The 18,773-nt window shown below is 37.1% G+C and overlaps 1 protein-coding gene and 1 pseudogene across 1 annotated transcript; one reads left to right on the forward strand and one right to left on the reverse strand.

The window, feature by feature from the left end:
• Positions 1–7,590: 7,590 nt before the first annotated feature.
• On the reverse strand, positions 7,591–12,516 carry LOC110786195 (uncharacterized; annotated as a pseudogene).
• A 4,572-nt stretch (positions 12,517–17,088) lies between these two features.
• On the forward strand, positions 17,089–18,119 carry LOC130471399 (uncharacterized). The gene is made up of 4 exons (XM_056841484.1): positions 17,089–17,194; positions 17,362–17,582; positions 17,696–17,878; positions 17,967–18,119. Exons 1-4 carry the CDS (start codon positions 17,089–17,091, stop codon positions 18,117–18,119), a joined length of 663 nt encoding a protein of 220 aa, XP_056697462.1.
• The last annotated feature ends 654 nt before the right edge of the window (positions 18,120–18,773 follow it).

The following is an 18,773-nucleotide window of genomic DNA, read 5'->3' on the forward strand; positions in this document are numbered from 1 at the left end:
TTCTCTCTCATCTATAATTCTCACTGCTCAATATTATTGATTCAATTCTTTGCATAATAGCTTCAAAACTGTTCTTTTCACTATAAAACTAGAGATTCTTGCTAAAAAGTAGAAGAATTACGGTGGAGGATGAGGCGATGGTTGCAGCGGTTATAGCGGCATCAATGGTTTGATGGGTTAATCGTCAATAGACCTTCTTCGATCTGAACGGGTAAGTCGAACTTGTTAACGAACTTCAATTTTTTTTCCTGCCATTTTATTTTACTCTAATATGCTTGTATATATGTTCTTGTTTCGTAGTATTGTTAGAAATAGGCGAAATTAAGAAATTTAATTGGTGATGCATTAGTGAAAGTAGTGGAATTTCTTTTATTTGTGCTTGAAATGGAGCCTTGTACTCATAAAACAGCCTTATTTGAATCTGCACTATTTACAATTTGTACTCCAAAAGTATGAAATATGTAATTACTAGATATAAAAATAATTTGATTTATTGTTCTTGAAGTATCTGGGAAGGAGACTGCAAAATTCGTGAAGGATCTCATTTTTGTGATTGCTACTTTATGCAAGTATGCAATGTTGATAATTGTTGACCGGTTCTTAAGGTACTAAGTGTGAGTGGTTTTTCGATCTTGATTTATTCGAATTTAGTTATTTGTGTAGATTGTTAGATTTTTAATGTGATAATTGTTTTAGGACAAAAGATACATTTGTGTGTGGCCATTAACAGGAACTCTGGCTAAGCAAATGTTAATAAATGTTGTTGACCCAAGAAGGTGGCTATGTAAGTGTCCACTATGTTTTGACTTGAGTGAAAGAAAAACTAAGAATCATGATAACAAGAGAGTGATACGGAGTACATTTTAATATAAATTAGTATGACTAGAAATCTTTGTCTTTTCTTTAATCTTCAACTTTTAACATTGGAACTATTATTTTTGCAACTTTCTTCTTTAGGCTTCAGCAAATTGAATTAAAGTGAAACGAGTTTGCTTGTATAATAAGGAATTAAAGAAATATAACAGGGGGAGGGGGAATGATCTACTTCTAAAACGCAACGTAAACCGACACACTATGTTATTTCCATTACCCTGGGGGGTTCTCAATGGGTATCTAAAGGTTGTTTTCAGTTGACTTTAAATCTAAAACACATAAGTAGTATGCAGGTTGTTGTTGATGATGATGAATATGAAGCTTAGATTATCAGTCCGTTTTCTACGAACCATACCTTGAAAATATAATAAATACTCTAAATCTAAGTCTGAGTTTATGCCCAGGGACCAATGGCTTTGGCTGGTAACATATTGGAATTCTTATAAAGGCAAGGTAAAATTTTTCAAATTTAGTTTAGTTTATAACAATTTATTTACCTCACCTCTACTCTATGTGATTTTTTGATTTTATGTATACATAGGAATGGTCGAAGAAAGATCAAAATGTTGTGAGCTACAAGTTATGGGACATACTGGTGGATCGAAAGGCATTGTGTTCTATGCTGATAAGAAGGTATGCCATAGTACATCTTGCATTGTTATCACTTCATTTAGAATCTAGGGATTAGTTTGAGCTAACTGATATGTGAGGGAAGGTGTTCAGTTGAACATTTTGCAGAAACATGCCATTTGGAGTTGGTGGCATGCCATATTTTAGGCATGGGTAGTGACATTTATATGTTCTTGTTGCGATAATATTTTTTTCGTGTTACGAAAATTGAATTAGTTATATATATATATATATATATATATATATGTATATATATAAGTCTATCAATTGGGCAATGGGGAAGCACCAACAAGAGAGAGTTGTGGTGTTCTTGGATACTCATAAGAAACGTTAATTTGTGCCAGCGCCAATGGATGAAAAATCAAAACAAGTTGTGGTAATAAGCATGCATTTTATTTTAGGTGATTTTTTAATTTCATTTTATAATCTTATTAGAACACTGGTTGATTATTTGTTGGTATTTGTATTTAATGTTTAATAACAGCTGATAAATGACAAGTTAAGTGAACTCCCAATTGATGTTGAGGAAGCAAATGACAAGGTTGCATCGGAAGGTGACATATATCCACAAGTGATGAGCATTACTTCGCATTTTGTGAAGTTCGATGCTGATTTTCGCTTATTTTGCAAGTATGAAGAGCACAAATAGCCTATGAAATAGAGTATTTGGACATGTAGTTGGTTTTTGAGTAGTAAGAAGTATGAAATTAAAGTTCAACAACAGTTGTAACGAGTTGTTTTTGGTAGCTTGGATGAGTATGTAATACAATTATTCATATTTATTCAATATATAATTATTTTCTTAACATTATCCATCTATGTGTTGTTGTGTGGGAAGTGAAATATGATGATCTCAATGTATCCATGAAAAAATAGATATTAAAGAATCAAGCAGGAACATGGGTGGTATATGATTTATATGATCGCAGGCTTATTTTTTTAAAAAGACCTTTAGCGGCATTTATTTGACCCTTTACAGGCAAATCAAATAAATCCCGCTAGACGTTCTCCCGACATTGGATCTAGCGGCATATAATTAAAAGCCGCTAAAGGTTTTAGTGGCATTTTTAAATGCCGCCCAAGCACAAAAAAAATGCCGCTAAAGCCCTGTTTTGTTGTAGTGTATACCACTACAAAATAAATAGCATATCAAAAGATCAAAACAACAAGTGTAGCGAGATAAACACCGATTAAATAAAACAAAAATATAGGCCATTAACCGCAATATGAACTTGAAGGAAAATCAAGGACATAGAAGAAAATTTTCAGCTACTAGCTGACTGATTGTAAGACGTTAGTTTTATTAGTGTTTCAATTTTAGTTTACTAATCCACCTTGAATTTTATTTCAGCTCCTTGTCAAACACTCCTAATCATTTAAGTCTTTAAGGTGACTTAAATTAGTAGCAGCTAATCATATAAGGTGATTGAAAGTACGTGGTTGCCAAAGAGAGCTTGTGTTTCTAGCAGCCTGAACATATCTCAATCCCTCATCTTTCACAAAACTATGGGGAACAATCAAACTCAATAAATCGACAAATACGGTAAATATGTCAAAACTTATCTTATAAAATCACCTTTTTTCTTAGAAACGACTACGTACCTAATAAAAAAATATTGTAATTATCTCCTTATAAAACTTTTATTTTGGAATATATCATACTAAGTATTATCTTAGGTCGGAATATGAATGTTGACTCAAATTGACAAGGCTGTCGCGTGCCTATCAAAAATACCTAACTAAACCTCCTAGCTATGTAGCAGGGCAAGCAAGGGTCGAATTCCAAGAGACTAATGTATTTAAAACTAGCTAAAATGACTTGAATTAATACTAAGCAAGTAACCAAACAACGATTTATGGTGAATAAAACTAATTCTAACTAGTGCGGATAGAAATATAGGAATAAATTCAGAAATAACAAACATCTAGGTTTAGGTATTCTCACTAACACAGATTAATGCACTAAAACAACCCTTTTCCATTAACTAAGGTAATAAATAATTCATAGAACAGATGCTCTCTAATAAATACCAAGGATTTCTTTCGATCAATCAATGGCTTCTCTAACAATGCAATTATACCTACTTTCGTGGAGTCATGCAATTTAAAGACCTTAAGAACATCCTAACGTTCTAGCAAATTCAATCAACTACTCTCGTGATAACATCCTTTACCTTAAATTAGGGTTCTAAGATCAATCAAGAACCAACAACTTTCGTTGCGAACCTGATTACATTCATTAAACACTATTTCTAGTCGAAGAACGATAATAGAAACCAACCCTTGAATAAATGTAATCATAAAAGATTAGGGATAGGGAAATTACTTGTGCATCAATCCATGTCAGGGTTCAACCTAACCCTAGAATAAAGAACTACTCACACATGGTAATTGACTAAACAAAATAGATTATAAAAGAACACATGAATAATTAAAGAGATGAAGGGAAGAAAATAATACTTGAATTTTAATGTTGAAAGGAATGAAATTTTGAATTAATCTCCAAAAGCCAAGAACATGTATTGTCTCTCAACTCACGTAGAAAATCAAAGTAAAGTCTGGGGAAAAAAGAAGAAGTTCTAAACCCTAACAAATTGGTATTTATATCCTTTCACAATTAGGAAAAATCTAGACATCTACTGCTTCTAAAACATCTCAAAAAGCTGGAAACGGAGTTTTCCACAGCCTACCCGTGGCGCAGGTACTTCGGCCACAACCTACCCGTGGAGGGGAATGATGAGGCTCATCGATAGCTTCGAAATAGGTTTCGCCACAACCAACCCGTGGCTGAAAGGCAAGCGCCACAACCAGGTTGTGGAGGAGACTGATCTTGTTAAAGAATAGGATGGAGGAGACTGATCTTGTTAAAGAATAGGATCACTACCAAGTCGTGAAGCCGAGTTGACACTAATCCTTGAATTGAGAATGACAAAGATAAACTCCATGAATCTTCGTTCCGCACATGATCAAGGCAACATCGAACTGTCAAAATGTTCACAAGTGTCCAATTGCTCCTAAAATCGATCAAAAACAACAAAACAACCCGTGAAGCATCATTGGAACTCAACTACATCAAAACCATGAAAAATTCCATCTAGATGCTTTAATTCTATATGAAAATGATTCTAAAAGTTCACTTAAAGTATATACAATTTACGACGTATCAAACTCCCCCAAGCTAGACATTTGCTTGTCCTCGAACAATCCATTATGGAGTCACAAGGAGAAGTACGATAATTCCCCCCCAGGAAATACACATGTCATGATTTTAAGAAAACCTTTCAAGTACATTTTCAAAAATAAAAAATAAAATCTCTTAGATAAAATTTTGTAAAATACCATAAACCTCAAGCACTTGGAATTAGCAAACATCTTACCACACATCTCCCCCAAACTAACTCAGTCGTATGCAAGTAACTTCTCGCTTTAGTTGTGCAAAAGGAAACAAATTGCGTCTCTCATGCGTTTAAAAGGTATAGCGTCATCACTCAACCTATTCATTGTTCACGCACGTCGACTCTACGTAGTATTCCTCATTAGACTTGCCTCTAGTCTTTCTCCACTTATTTGGGGTGATACGTACACGAGGATCATGAGTTCCTTGAAAAGGGGTAGGCTTGGTTAAAATAGGGTAAGACGGCGTCATTTGGGAATGTGATGCTCATTTCCTAACAAAGAAAATAAAATATACTCCAATCAACACTACAAATTTCAAACTTTAGGTTCAATCTCTTCCCTTCTTCTTTCTAAACAACCAAAACAACCCTTTATTTAATAATGACATTTTTTTCATTTTTTTTCTTTGGGAAACTATAATGATTTCTTTCCCAAACCTTTTTTTTTTTGAATTTTTTTTTTCTGCTTCTTATTATTTTTTTTTATTTTTTTTTAATGTTGTGTGTAAAGGAAATAATAATTTATTCGAGCAACAGATTATACGACCTTTTTCTTCTATCACATTCTCATATCGACATGTAAATCATACATTGTAGTAGCATTAACCCGCAAAATCCAAACAAAACCTACAAAAAGGCTCTAAGGCATGTAATGTAGGGCGTGAAAAAGTGGGATCAAGGCTCAACATGGTTCATCCTAAAGGAGAATGTAAAATAAAAAGAAACTAAATGAATAAACATAGTCCTAAAATTTTGAAGCTCTAACTAACTAAAGAAATCTTCAGTCATCCCCCCGCACATGTATCACAAAGTCTCGAATAATATACCAAGGCAGGTCCAAGAATCGTACCACAAAAGAGGAAAATATCTAATCACACATGAAAAAAATGGAGACTAATTCGAATGTGTCAGTCTATATGGCTCAAAAATTCTCACAAGTTACTCAAGGTACATGCATCAGTCGAGTCGGGGAGACCATTCTGGCCACAAACCAATCCAATTCCAAGTCAATCAGTATTATGGGTTTTCGAAAACAGTTTTTTTTCTTTTCAAAATGCATTTTTTTTAAGAAGCACATGTGTATTTAGTAATCATCATCCGGGGTACAATCATAAATGTAACCTAAATGCATGCATGAATGTAGCTAAATATGAAAAATAAATCGTAATATGAATCCTAAAATGATACTATATGTAGAAGCGAAAATGATATTTTTTTTTTGACTAAATGAATAAAGAGTAAATTCTAATATGTACATCATAGTGAAACCCTCCCCCAAGCTTGTAAGTTGCAATGTCCACAGTGCAAACAGAAATCATGCACAAAATAAATAACTAAGGGGAAAAAGTTACTCACAAGACCTCACAGTGTAGTGAAGCAAGGAGGGGATCCTCCTGATTGAGTCTAAGTGCTTAGGCTACCAAGGAAGGTAGACATGGATGTCAGTTGTTCCTTAATATCCTTTTGTTCGTCCTTCATGCCATCAATCGAGGTTTAAATATTAGCAAGCATTGTCTCTATCAGCGTAGAGTGTGAACTGACACCATCAACAGTACTCGGTGAGATCGATGGCTCGGGTAGAATCGGTGTGAGAGCTCTTGGTCGAGTAAGATTAAAAGACCAATTCTCCTTGACACGCAAAGATATATCTTGGGGAGGGGGTAGCTCATCTTCAATGTCTTTGATACACCAAAGAGTGGTGCCATCTTTCTTTGTGACCCAATTCATAGAGGAGAAAGCATAGATATCTAAAGAGTCAGTTCCCTCAGCAGATTCTTCCGTCTTAAGACGCTCCTTGTGACCCAAGTAAAGAGAAATGGGAGTTATGAGACCTCCAAGCACAATCCCCCCCCCCCACCCACCAATTTTCTTATTTTCCAAGTCCTTCATTTGCGTGATAAGGAATGCACCAGTGTCAATGGGTAGAGCGTGAAGCATTTGATGTATCATGAACAACTCATCCTTTCGAGCTTTACCTCCTTCTTGGCGACCAAATACAGTATTAGCCAATAATCATTGGACGTACCGAAGTGCTGGATGGCGAATTTGATTACCTGCGCTTCTCTTCGAATCATATGCACTATCACCGGTTAAAAGGTGCCATATGTGGCATGCATCCCATGTTGTAGAGGTTAATCTCGGGCCACCAGGGGTTAATCCAAGAACCTCATTAAGCTTGTTCAAAGTCCAGTTATGCTTCTCATTGAACAATTGAAATCTAAGGAGTCCATTACAACCCGACCCTACATTCGCCTCCAAACTACTCAAAAACTCCAATGTAGCTCTCTTGTACGTTGGGTACTTTCTAGTCAGGAAGTCACCCCATCCAACATTAGAAAAGAGCCAACGAACATCATCCTCGATATGTAATGCCTTTAGGGAATCTATGTCACATTAGCGAGTTACAGTCACTCCTCGTACAAACAATTTTTCGTACCTCAACTTTTGTGTATCACTTTGAAACTCAATATCATAGTAATCAATGACTACTTTTTCTTTTGCCTTGGAAGATGATATTTGGGTATTAGGACTAAAAGACTTACTCTTGGATGTAGAACTTTTACTCTTGACAACAGACTTAGTCTTGGAAATACTTCCAGGGACTTTCTTTTGCTTAGTAGGAGCCATTAAAGCAATAGTTGAAGATGATTCACAATGGCCGAAATTAAAAGTCCACTTTTTTGACTATTTTTCACACCTGCAAATGAAATTGTATACTCACAATAGATACCCAGCAACTTATGGCTCAATGAGGAAATGCACAAATTACCCAGCTTCGTAACTCGCCAAATAAAATATTATTTTATCTCCTTCGAATATACTTCCTCAAAATATCTAAAAATTGTGAAGAAAATCACAACCAATGAGTCATACGCATCTCATAATCAAAAACCCATACAAATTCAATCTCCACTTTCCAATTAGTCTTCTGGGTATCTTGAATTTGCTTACCAAATTCCCATTAAGCAATTATGAGCAGCCCAATAACTATAATGTAATAAATGGGCATGAAATTCCAGTAATTTGTCGTCAAATAATATGGTATTCGAAGCCGGTTCAATTGTTTTTGATGTATGCTTGAAGGATGGGACTATAGTTGTCGCGAGGGGGGAATCCAACCTGGGTGTCGGTACGCCACTACGGAACCACAGAGGAGAGGGAGAGCAGAAGAGACTGGAGGCAGCGAGATAAAGAGTAATTGATGTAGTTATAGGGCTCAATTTCATCATATAATCGGTGATTGATTGTGGGCCGCGACTAAGCTGCGGTGTTCGTATCTAGACCGCGACCAACCTGCGATTCATACTGCTCTTTCTTTCTTTGTCCTCCCTTTTTTTTCATCAGCTGGTACAAAGCCACAACCTGGTTGTGACTAAAGGTAAAGAGCCGCGGTCTGGCTGTGGGCTGGACTGCTCAATCTAATTGCTTCGTCGTTGCTTATTTTCTTGGCCCACGAAATACATGTGGCTGGGAGCTTATACCCGCAAGTTGGTTGCGGAGTAGACTGCTCTCGTGTCTTCGCTGTGCTATTACTACTTGAAAGTTGGAAGTCTGCAACATAAAAAAGAAGGAAAGCCTGCAACGTAAACAAGAAAGAAAGCCTGCAACATAAGAACCAAAAGCATATAAAACAAAAAGAAAAGGGTAAAAACAAGAAAGAAATAAATAAATAAATAAATAAATAAATAAATAAATAAATAAAATAACATTAACTACTAATCACTAACTATCAATTGTAACATTAACTTTTAAAACTACATATGACATTTCTATGTACTCTTCGTATTATTTTTTTTTTTTTTTTGAGTTTTTCGATTATTTTGGTTTATTTTTTATTTTTTATTAGAAGGTAAATAAAGTAAGAAAAAAAACTAAATAGATATTAATTGGGTTGCCTCCCAAAAGCGCTTGTTTATAAGGTCATTAGCTCGACCTCCTTTGTATTTCAATTTGAAGATGGTTCGGAAAGAGTAAAAACTTCTTTTCCTTCAATTGGTTCACCTTCTCGATAATGCTTTAGACGTTGTCCGTTTACTTTGAAAGAATCGGTGGCTTCACTTGAAACCTCAACTGAACCATAAGGAAAAACTTGGCGAACCTTGAATGGACCCGACCATCTGGAGCGAAGTTTCCCGGGAAATATCTTCAAACGAGAGTTCAACAACAAAACTAGCTCTCCCTCCCGAAATTCTCTTCTCATGATATGCTTGTCATGCCATCTTTTTGTTTTCTCCTTGTACAATCTTGAACTTTCATAAGCATCAAGTCGAAGCTCATCTAGCTCATTAAGTTGTAGGAGTCTCTTCTCGCCTGCCGCTTGAGAGTCAAAATTAAGAGCTTTGATAGCCCAAAATGCGCGGTGTTCTAACTTAACGGGAAGATGACAAGCCTTACCATACACAAGTCTATACGGGGTAGTACCAATGGGTGTCTTTAAAGCAATCATGTACGCCCAAAGTGCATCATCAATTTTCGCAGACCAATCTTTCCTTGTTCTTGCAACCGTCTTTTCCAAGATGCATGGTTTTGATTTCTCGGTTAGAAATTTTTACTTGACCACTGGTCTGGGGGTGGTATGATAACCCCACTCGATGATGTACTCCATATTTCTTAAGCATCGCCTCAAACCGGTTTTCCAAGAAATGATGGCCTCCGTCACTAATCAACACTCGTGGTATGCCAAATCGAGGAAAAATAGTTTTCTTAAAGAACTTGCTTACCACACGAGCATTGTTGGTTGGAGTAGCTATCGCTTCAACCCATTTTGAGACGTAATCCACAGCGACCAAGATATACTTATTCCCATAGGAATAAGGGAACAACCCCATGAAATCAATTCCCCACACATCAAACAGTTCAACCTCAAGAATATTATTAAGAGGCATTTCGTTCCTCTTTGAGATGTTACCAGTTCGTTGACAACGATCACAAGACTTAACATGTTGATGAACATACTTGAAAAGGCTTGGCCAATGAAAACCACACTGAAGAATCTTCGCAGAAGACTTGGTAGTGCCAGCATTTCCTCCATAGGGTAATTCATGGCAATGAGAAATAATGAACGGTACCTCATTTTCTGGAATGCACCTTCGAGTCACCCCATCTGCACAAGACTTGTAAAGAAAAGGATCGTCCCAGAAATGGCTTTTCACTTCCTTAAAGAATTTCTTCTTTTGTTGAGATGAATAACCGTGAGGAACAGTACCACTAGCCAAATAGTTGGCTATATCAGCATACCATGGGATCTCTGTGGTGGCTATAGCTAATAGTTTCTCATCAGGAAATGAATCATCAATCGGGAGATCCTCGTCACTTTCACCCTCAAGGACAAGTCGGGAGAGATGATCAGCAACAACATTTTCGGCTCCCTTCTTGTCCCTAATTTCCAAGTCAAACTCTTGGAGTAGAAAATCCAACGAATCAAACGAGGCTTAGTATATTTCTTTCTCATCAATTACTTCAATGCTGCGTGATCCGTGTGAACTATCACCTTCGATCCAACCAGATAGGACCGAAATTTCTCCATAGCATACACCACTGCTAATAACTCCTTCTTAGTTGTGGCATAGTTCATCTACGCCGGAGCAAGAGTCTTGCTTGTGTAGTAGATTGCATGTAGCTTGCCATCCTTCCTCTGGCCCAACACTGCCCCCACTGCATAGTCACTGGCGTCACACATGATCTCAAAAGGAAGATTCCAAATAGGTGACTGAATGATAGGGCAGATATGAGAGCTTGTTTTAACCTGTCAAAAGCCTCAGTGCAAGCATCAGTAAAAAAAAAGGGGACATCCCTGCATAAGAGTTCAGTTAGAGGCCGAGAAATTTTTGAAATGTCCTTGATAAAACCCCGCATGACCAAGGAAACTCCTTACTCCTTTTACAGAGTTGGGAAGTGGTAAGCGCTCAATGACCTCTATCTTTGCTCTATCAACTTCAATGCCCCTATGTGAAACAACATGACCCAAGACGACTCCCTGTTGTACCATGTAATGACATTTTTCCCAATTGATAACTAGATTGACTTCTTGCCATCTATGGAACACCTTTTCCAAATTTTCAAGACAAACACCAAAAGATGTTCCATACACAGAGAAGTCATCCATAAACACTTCCATAGAGTTCTCAATAAGACCTGAGAAAATTGCCATCATACATCTTTGAAAGGTGGCAGGAGCATTACATAATCCAAATGGCATCCTTCGATAAGCGTAGGTACCATATATAGGGGCATGTGAAAGTAGTCTTTTCCTGATCGTCGGGATGGATAGGAATTTGAAAAAACCTGAATATCCATCTAACCAACAGAAAAAGGAATGCTTTGCCAACCTCTCTAACATCTGATCAATAAATGGGAGGGGGAAATGATCTTTTCAGGTGGCTTTTATTCAATCTCCTATAATCAATGCACATGCGCCACCTTGTTACAGTTCTAGTGGGAATTTTCTCACCTTTATCATTTTTGACAACGGTCATACCTCCCTTTTTTGGAACTACTTGCACCGGGCTAACCCACTTACTATCTGAGATAGGGTAGATTATACCTGCATCAAGCAATTTAACAACTTCTTTCCTGACTACATCCCTCATGTTAGGATTAAGTCTCCTTTGAGGTTCAATAGAAGAAGCATGATCGTCCTCAAGAATTATTTTATGCATGTAGAATGAAGGGTTAATCCCCTTAATATCATCAATGGTATACCCAATGACATTCTTATATTTTCTCAAAACAATAAGCAATTTCTCAATCTGTATGTCATCAAGTTCAGTATTAACAATAACAGGGTATGTATCATTAGGACCCAAGAAAACATACTTCAAATTAGAGGGAAGGGGTTTCAACTCTACCCCAGGAGGCGTTGAACTCTCCTTACATTCTCTCGGTTTCAACACCTTCTTGATAGGATTTTCAGATGCTAAAGCTCGTCTCTCTTCCAAGAGCCTCTTGTACTCCCTAGTCTCCCAATCCTCTTCATCTACACTGCCCATCAAGACTGTCTGTAGCGAATCATCAAGTTGCAAACTGAAGGCCTCAGCCTCTATCGCTTCATCAAGAGCATCCACTCTATAGATAGTTTCTCCCATAGAAGGGAACCCATAGAGTTTGTAAGTGTATACTCCATCTTCTCATCACCCACTTCAAAGGTGATATTCCCATTCTTCATATCAATTATGGCTCCAGCAGTGGCCAAAAAGGGTCTCCCAAGTATGATGGGAACCTGTGCATCTTCCTCCATTTCTATCACAACAAAATCACATGGAATGAAGAATTTTCCTACTCGTAGTAGAACATCTTCAAGGATACCAAGGGGAAACTTGAATGTTCAGTCCGCCAGTTGTAGGGAGATGCGTGTGGGCTTTAGTTCACCCATATTAAGCTTCTGGCAGATGGACAAGGGCATAAGACTGACACTTGCCCCAAGATCACATAATGCTTTCTTAATCTCAATATCACCAAGCTTGACAGGAATAGAATAACTGCCTGGATCTCCTAGGTTCTTTGGAAGCTTGTTTTGCAAAATGGCACTGCACTCAGCTGTCAATGAAACGGTTGCATTCTCTTCGATCTTCCTCTTATTCGAGAGCATGTCCTTCAAGAACTTAGCATAAGAAGGCATCTCCAAGATTGCATCCAAGAAAGGGATGTTGATGTGCAACTTTTCAGGACCTCAAGGAACTTCCCATATTTCTTCTCTAGCTTAGCCTGTGCTAGTCTCTGTGGAAAAGGAACAGGTGGCTTGTTGGCTCAATGGGAGAAACAACGGGTTCCTTTTTTTCTTTTCAACCACTTTTTCAGATTCAGCTTCCTCTTCTTCTACCACAATCACTTTCTTTTGAGGTACCTTTGGTGGAAGGTCTTCTAGCTCTTTACCACTCCTCAATGTCACAACATTCATCTGACCCTTAGGTGGTTGCTCAGTATTTCCAGGAAATTGGCCAGGAGTCTTCTAAGCTTATCTGACTCTCCATGAGCTTGTTTTGAGCTTGAATTTGCTGAAGTGAGGTAGTGAAGAACTCATCTTGCTTCATCTTCCCTTCCCAATACTTGTCTTGCTTAAGTTGTGAGGCGGCAAGAGACTCAACCATGGCTTCCAAGTTGGACTTTGGTTGTGGACGGGCTTGTTGATTGAAAGATTGTTGATTGAAAGGTGTTCTTGATTGAAAACCTGGAGGTTGATTGAAGTTGTTGCGCGGTGGTGGTAGATTAAGCTGATTTTGAGTGTTCTTGTATGAGAATGCAGAATTGTGCTTCCACCCCTCGTTGTATGTATTGGAATAAGGATCAAATGGCTGTCTCTGGTTATTGTTGTTTTAAAGAGCATTGGATTGTTCAATTGTCAACCCAGCATTATTGATTTGACAATCATTAGCAATATGTCCCTGTATTCCACATACTTCACATGAAGCTACAGTAGATGACCCAGTTTGAAATTGATCAAACTTTTAAGATAGTGCCTGCACAGTACTAATCAACATGGGTAAAGCATCAACATTATATTTACCTCCCTTCCTTGCACTATTCCGACCACCTGGGTGATAGTTGTCATTAGCTGCCATCTTCTCAATTAATGCTTTAGCTTCAGATGGAACCTTTGCAGTGATAGAGCCACCTGATGCAGCATCAATGTAAATTCGATACTCATGCGTCAACCCATTATAGAAAGCCTGGATCAAGAGCCACTCTGGAATCCGTGATGAGGACATTGCCTTTGCAAACGTTTAAATCTTCTCCATGACTCATACAATGACTCATCTTCAGCTTGACGAAAGGTGGTTAACTCATTTCTCATTCTATAAGTCTTCTCTTGGTCCAGAAATTTCACCAAGAATGCCTTGACCAATTTATCCCATGTATCAAACGAGCCTGTACCTTCGCCTTTCAATCACTCCTTGGCTCTATCCCGTAGAGAAAAAGGGAAAAGCCGTAGCCTAATGGCCTCATCAGTGACATCGTTGATCTTCATAGTATCACACTTCTCCAGAAAGTTATCAATATGACTTACAGGACAGTCATTAGGCGAGCCTGAGAATGAATCATTGGAGATGAACTGAATAAATTGAGGCTTCAGTTCAAAGTGTGCAGCAGTGACAGCTGGTCTGGCAATACTAGAAAGTACACCAGTAGTTGTGTCTGGTATACCATATTCCCAGAGAGAATTGGTTGGTGCTTCGTCAGCCATTGTATCCTTCTTCTTGTTCTTGTTCTGTCTCTTCCTACCCCCTTGCTTGCGTGTAGTAGCCTCGATTTCAAGATCAATAGGAATCAAACTCTGTGAGCCTGCACATCGAGTTTCCATGCAACAAAGGAAACTGGAAACAAAATATCAGATAAACAAGGAGCAATAGCCGAAGCCACTAACCAAATAAAAAACACTTAGTAGAAATAAATCAAATATAACTAATTTAATACCGTTAGTCCCCGGCAACGGCGCCAAAATTTGACAAGGCTGTCGCGTGCCTATCAAAAATACCTAACTAAACCTCCTAGCTATGTAGCAGGGAAAGCAAGGGTCGAATCCCAAGAGACTAATGTATTTAAAACTATCCAAAATGACTTGAATTAATACTAAGCAAGTAACCAATCAACGATTTATGGTGAATAAAACTAATTCTAACTAGTGCGGATAGAAATGTAGGAATAAATTCAGGAGTAACAAACATCTAGGTTTAGGTATTTTCACTAACACAGATTAATGCACTAAAACAACCCTTTTCCCTTAACTAAGGTAATAAATAATTCATAGAACAGATGCTCCCTAATAAATACCAAGGATTTCTTTCGATCAATCAATGGCTTCTCTAACAATGCAATTATACCTACTTTCGTGGAGTCATGCAATTTAAAGACCTTAAGAACAACATCCAAACGTTCTAGCAAATTCAATCAACTACTCTCGTGATGACATCCTTTACCTTAAATTAGGGTTCTAAGATCAATCGAGAACCAACTTTCGTTGTGAACCTGATTACATTCATTAAACACTATTTCTAGTCGAAGAATGATAATAGAAACGAAACCTAAAATAAATGTAATCATAAATTAATCAAGATTATGGATAGGGAAATTACTTGTGCATCAATCCATGTCAGGGTTCAACCTAACCCTAGAATAAAAAACTACGCACACATGGTAATTGACTAAACAAAATAGATTATAAAAGAACACATGAATAATTAAAGAGCCGGAAACTCTTTAAGCGGTTTGGCTTGGTTAGAGATGATGGTTGCCCTCTCTGTAATAAGGAGCCGAAAACTCTTTCTCACCTTTTCTTTTCTTGTGATTATTCTTATGCTTGTAGCAAGTTGTTATGTAAGGAGCTGGATTTGCAAAGCCACTTCACTTCCTTGGACCAGTTGGCTGATTGGATGGAGAAGCCCTTGGTGGGTAGATTTTGAAGCTGTGTCATCAGGAGCTGTTTTTGTGCTTTAGTTTATTGTATTTGGTCTCAAAGAAATGATGCTATTTGGAATGCTAAACTTTGTCATCCTAGGACTGTGGTTAAACGTATTAAAAATTTGTGTATGCATAGGATTATGGGTGTTATGCCTAGAAAGATTAGTGACAGTAATAGAGCGTGGATGCTTAGGATGCTTAGATAAGGATTTCATGGTAGGTGATGTACATGATTAGTTGCTCTCTTGAACCCTTCCTAGAAGGTGGCCTGAGATGTCAACCATGATACTTTTGCTCCTTCTGTGGCTAGTTGGATCCTGATGTATTGTATGTTTTGACTCTTTTATCTCTTTTAATGAAGTTCTAATTACCTTTTCAAAAAAATTAAAAAAAAAAATTAAAGAGATTAAGAGAAGGAAATAATACTTGAATTTTAATGTTGATAGGAATGAAATCTTGAATTAATCTCCAAAAGCCAAGAACATGTATTGTCTCTCAACTCACGTAGAAAAACAAAGTAAAGTTTGGGGAAAAAAGAAGAAGTTCTAAACCCTACCAAATTGGTTTTTATATCCTTTGACAATTAGGAAAAATCTAGACATCTACTGCTTCTAAAACATCTCAAAAAGCTGGAAACGGAGTTTGCCACAGCCTACCCGTGGCGCAGGTACTTCGGCCACAGCCTACCCGTGGAGGGGACTGGTTAGGCTCATCGATAGCTTCGAAATAGGTTTCGCCACAACCAACCCGTGGCTGAAAGGCAATCGCCACAACCAGGTTGTGGAGGAGACTGATCTTATTAAAGAATAGAATGGAGGAGACAGATCTTGTTAAAGAATAGGATCACTACCAAGTCATAAAGCCGAGTCTTGACACTAATCCTTGAATTGAGAATGACAAAGATCAACTCCATGAATCTTCGTTCCGCACATAATCAAGGCAACATCGAACCGTTAAAATGTTCACAAGTGTCCAATTGCTCCTAAAATCGATCAAAAACAACAAAACAACCCGTGAAGCATCATTGGAACTCAACTACATCAAAACCATGCAAAATTACATCTAGATGCTTTAATTCTATATGAAAATGATTCTAAAAGTTCACTTAAAGTATATACAATTTACGACGTATCACAAATTACGAGGTTGACTTTACACATATACATCTCATAGAAAATGGGTAATTAAATGACATCTCACAGAACTATTAACGTTTATGTTTGTTAGATTAACTTGTTTGGTATAATGTTGGTATACCCTCCTGCACTCCTGCCAAGCTACCTACAGTACATCAGCATGTTAGCAAACAACTCGGCAAGTCAACACCTTCACAACAACCCAGCTGCATTGCTTCTAGAAGAAACAAAGTGTAACTGCTTCCCCTAGCTTTCAGGGTTTCTGTTATGACTTCAATGATGTAATCATGTTGTACTAATTAGTTTTAGATTGCTAACATGTACAACAGCTTAATTATGATTGATTACTAGATTGTATGAAGGGCTCTATTGGTTGAGACACATCATACCATACTTGTATATAAGTAGTTCCTACTGCTGTAATAATGAATCAATCAATACAAGATTTCTTTCTCTTTTATCTCTTTCAGTCTGTTTTCTCTCAAATAATTCTTAGAATTCTAACATGGTAGAATCATTAATCATGCTTAACTTTGGTGCTCTTCCTCTTAATTCAGACTGTTTCTCAGTTGATATCTTCAACAAATTCTTGACAAAATATCAAGAATCTTAGTTTTTCTAACTCAATTCTGTAAAATCTCAAGTATTCTCTCACCAAAATGCATGAAGATCAACAAACTGATCCTTCTACCAATCCAAATTCAGCTTATTATTTGAGCAATAATGACTTGAATGCTTCAAAATTGGTTAACATTGTGTTTGAAGGCAAGTGTTTCAATGATTCGAAACGTTCTATGGTGATTGCTTTGTCAGCAAGAAATAAGCTATGCTTTTCCGATGGAAGCTTGAATCAACCAACAACAAGTTCACCGAACTACGGAATATGGAATATGTGCAATGACTTAGTCATTTCCTGGATACTGCTTCTTTAGAACCTTTAGTTGGAAGAAGCGTTTTTTATCTCAGAACAACAAGGGAGATATGGCTCGACCTAGAAGAGAGATTTTTTCGGTCTTCTGGTCCTCAATTGTACACTATTCAACACCAACTCAGTGATCTCAATCAAGAAGAGAATGAAGAGATTTCAAGCTTCTTTACTAAAATCAAACTTCTATGGGATCGGCTTGATGGATTGGATCCCATACCTGCTTGTGTATGCACTGGATGCAATTGCACCATTACTTAGAAATTACTCAAGATACAACAGAATCAAAGGCTTATATAGTTTCTGATGAAACTGAATTAGAAGTTTGATCACTCTAAGAGCACAATACTTATGATGAATCCTCTGCCAACCATATCAAAGGCCTACGGATTGTTATTTCAAGAATAAAAAGCAGAAGGAATTCTACATCAACAGAGTACAATCTGGCTCAGAATCTGCAGCATTTGCAGCAAGAAGATTCAATAATAATAAGCCTTACAGGAATCAGTACACAAAAGGCACTGGTAATACTCTAGAGAATACACAACTACTCATCCTACAGGTTTAATTTATAATAAAAACAATATATTCTGTGATCATTGTAAAATGAAGAATCATACAATTGATAAATGCTGGAAGCTACATGGTTATCCAAAAGATTTCAAAAATAGAGGCAAAAGAGTGGCAACAGCAGCTCAGCTAGAGGTTTATGTAGAAAAGGAGAAGCAGTCTGGCATCATCCATGCCACCTTCACTGAAGAATAATATAATCAGTTAATGAAGTGTTTCAGCACTCAGCAAGATGCTAATAAAGTTGAGAGTTCTGGCTCGAGCTCTCTTGGTTTAGCAACTAGTTCTCAATCCAGAGGTACTTTATGTCTCTTATCTGATTTTAGAAGGAAGTGGATACTGGAAATTGGTGCTTCTGACCACATGTGTTAAGATTTATCCATGTTTACATTTCTTGAACATATACAAGATAGGCAACATATAATCACAATACCTGATGGAAAAGAGTTGCAAGTTACACATCAAGGACAGATTAACCTTGGTGGAAAAGTTACACTCAAGAATGTGTTACATGTTATAGAATTCAAGTTTAACTTGATTTTTATTTCTAAATTGCGTCCTGATGGTGGATGTTCTGTTTCATTCACAAATGGTGATTGTTTTATTTAGGACCTTTCCAAGAACTTGATAAGTTGGAAAAGGAATTACATAGTCTCAATGAAGAATTACTAGTTTCTGGAATCAAATCCTCAGATAATAACTATGCTCTTTCAAGTTTTAGTCATAATGTTGTTGAAGAAGCTAAGCTTTTGCATCTTAGACTAGGGCATATGTCTTTTGGTAGAATAAAGAACATAAAAAGTGTAGATGTTAAAGGTTGTTTGGATGAATGCTTTTGTCAAATATGTC

This window comes from Spinacia oleracea, chromosome 4 (genome assembly GCF_020520425.1).
Source record: "Spinacia oleracea cultivar Varoflay chromosome 4, BTI_SOV_V1, whole genome shotgun sequence".
NCBI lineage: Eukaryota > Viridiplantae > Streptophyta > Magnoliopsida > Caryophyllales > Amaranthaceae > Spinacia > Spinacia oleracea.

Coding starts and splice junctions, on each gene's coding strand:
- LOC130471399 (XM_056841484.1), top strand. CDS start 17,089: ATGCATGAAGATCAACAAACTGATCCTTCTACCAATCCAAATTCAGCT. Junction 17,583..17,695: donor TGGATCCCATACCTGCTTGT/GTATGCACTGGA, acceptor TCACTCTAAGAG/CACAATACTTATGATGAATC. Junction 17,879..17,966: donor TCAGTACACAAAAGGCACTG/GTAATACTCTAG, acceptor TGTAAAATGAAG/AATCATACAATTGATAAATG.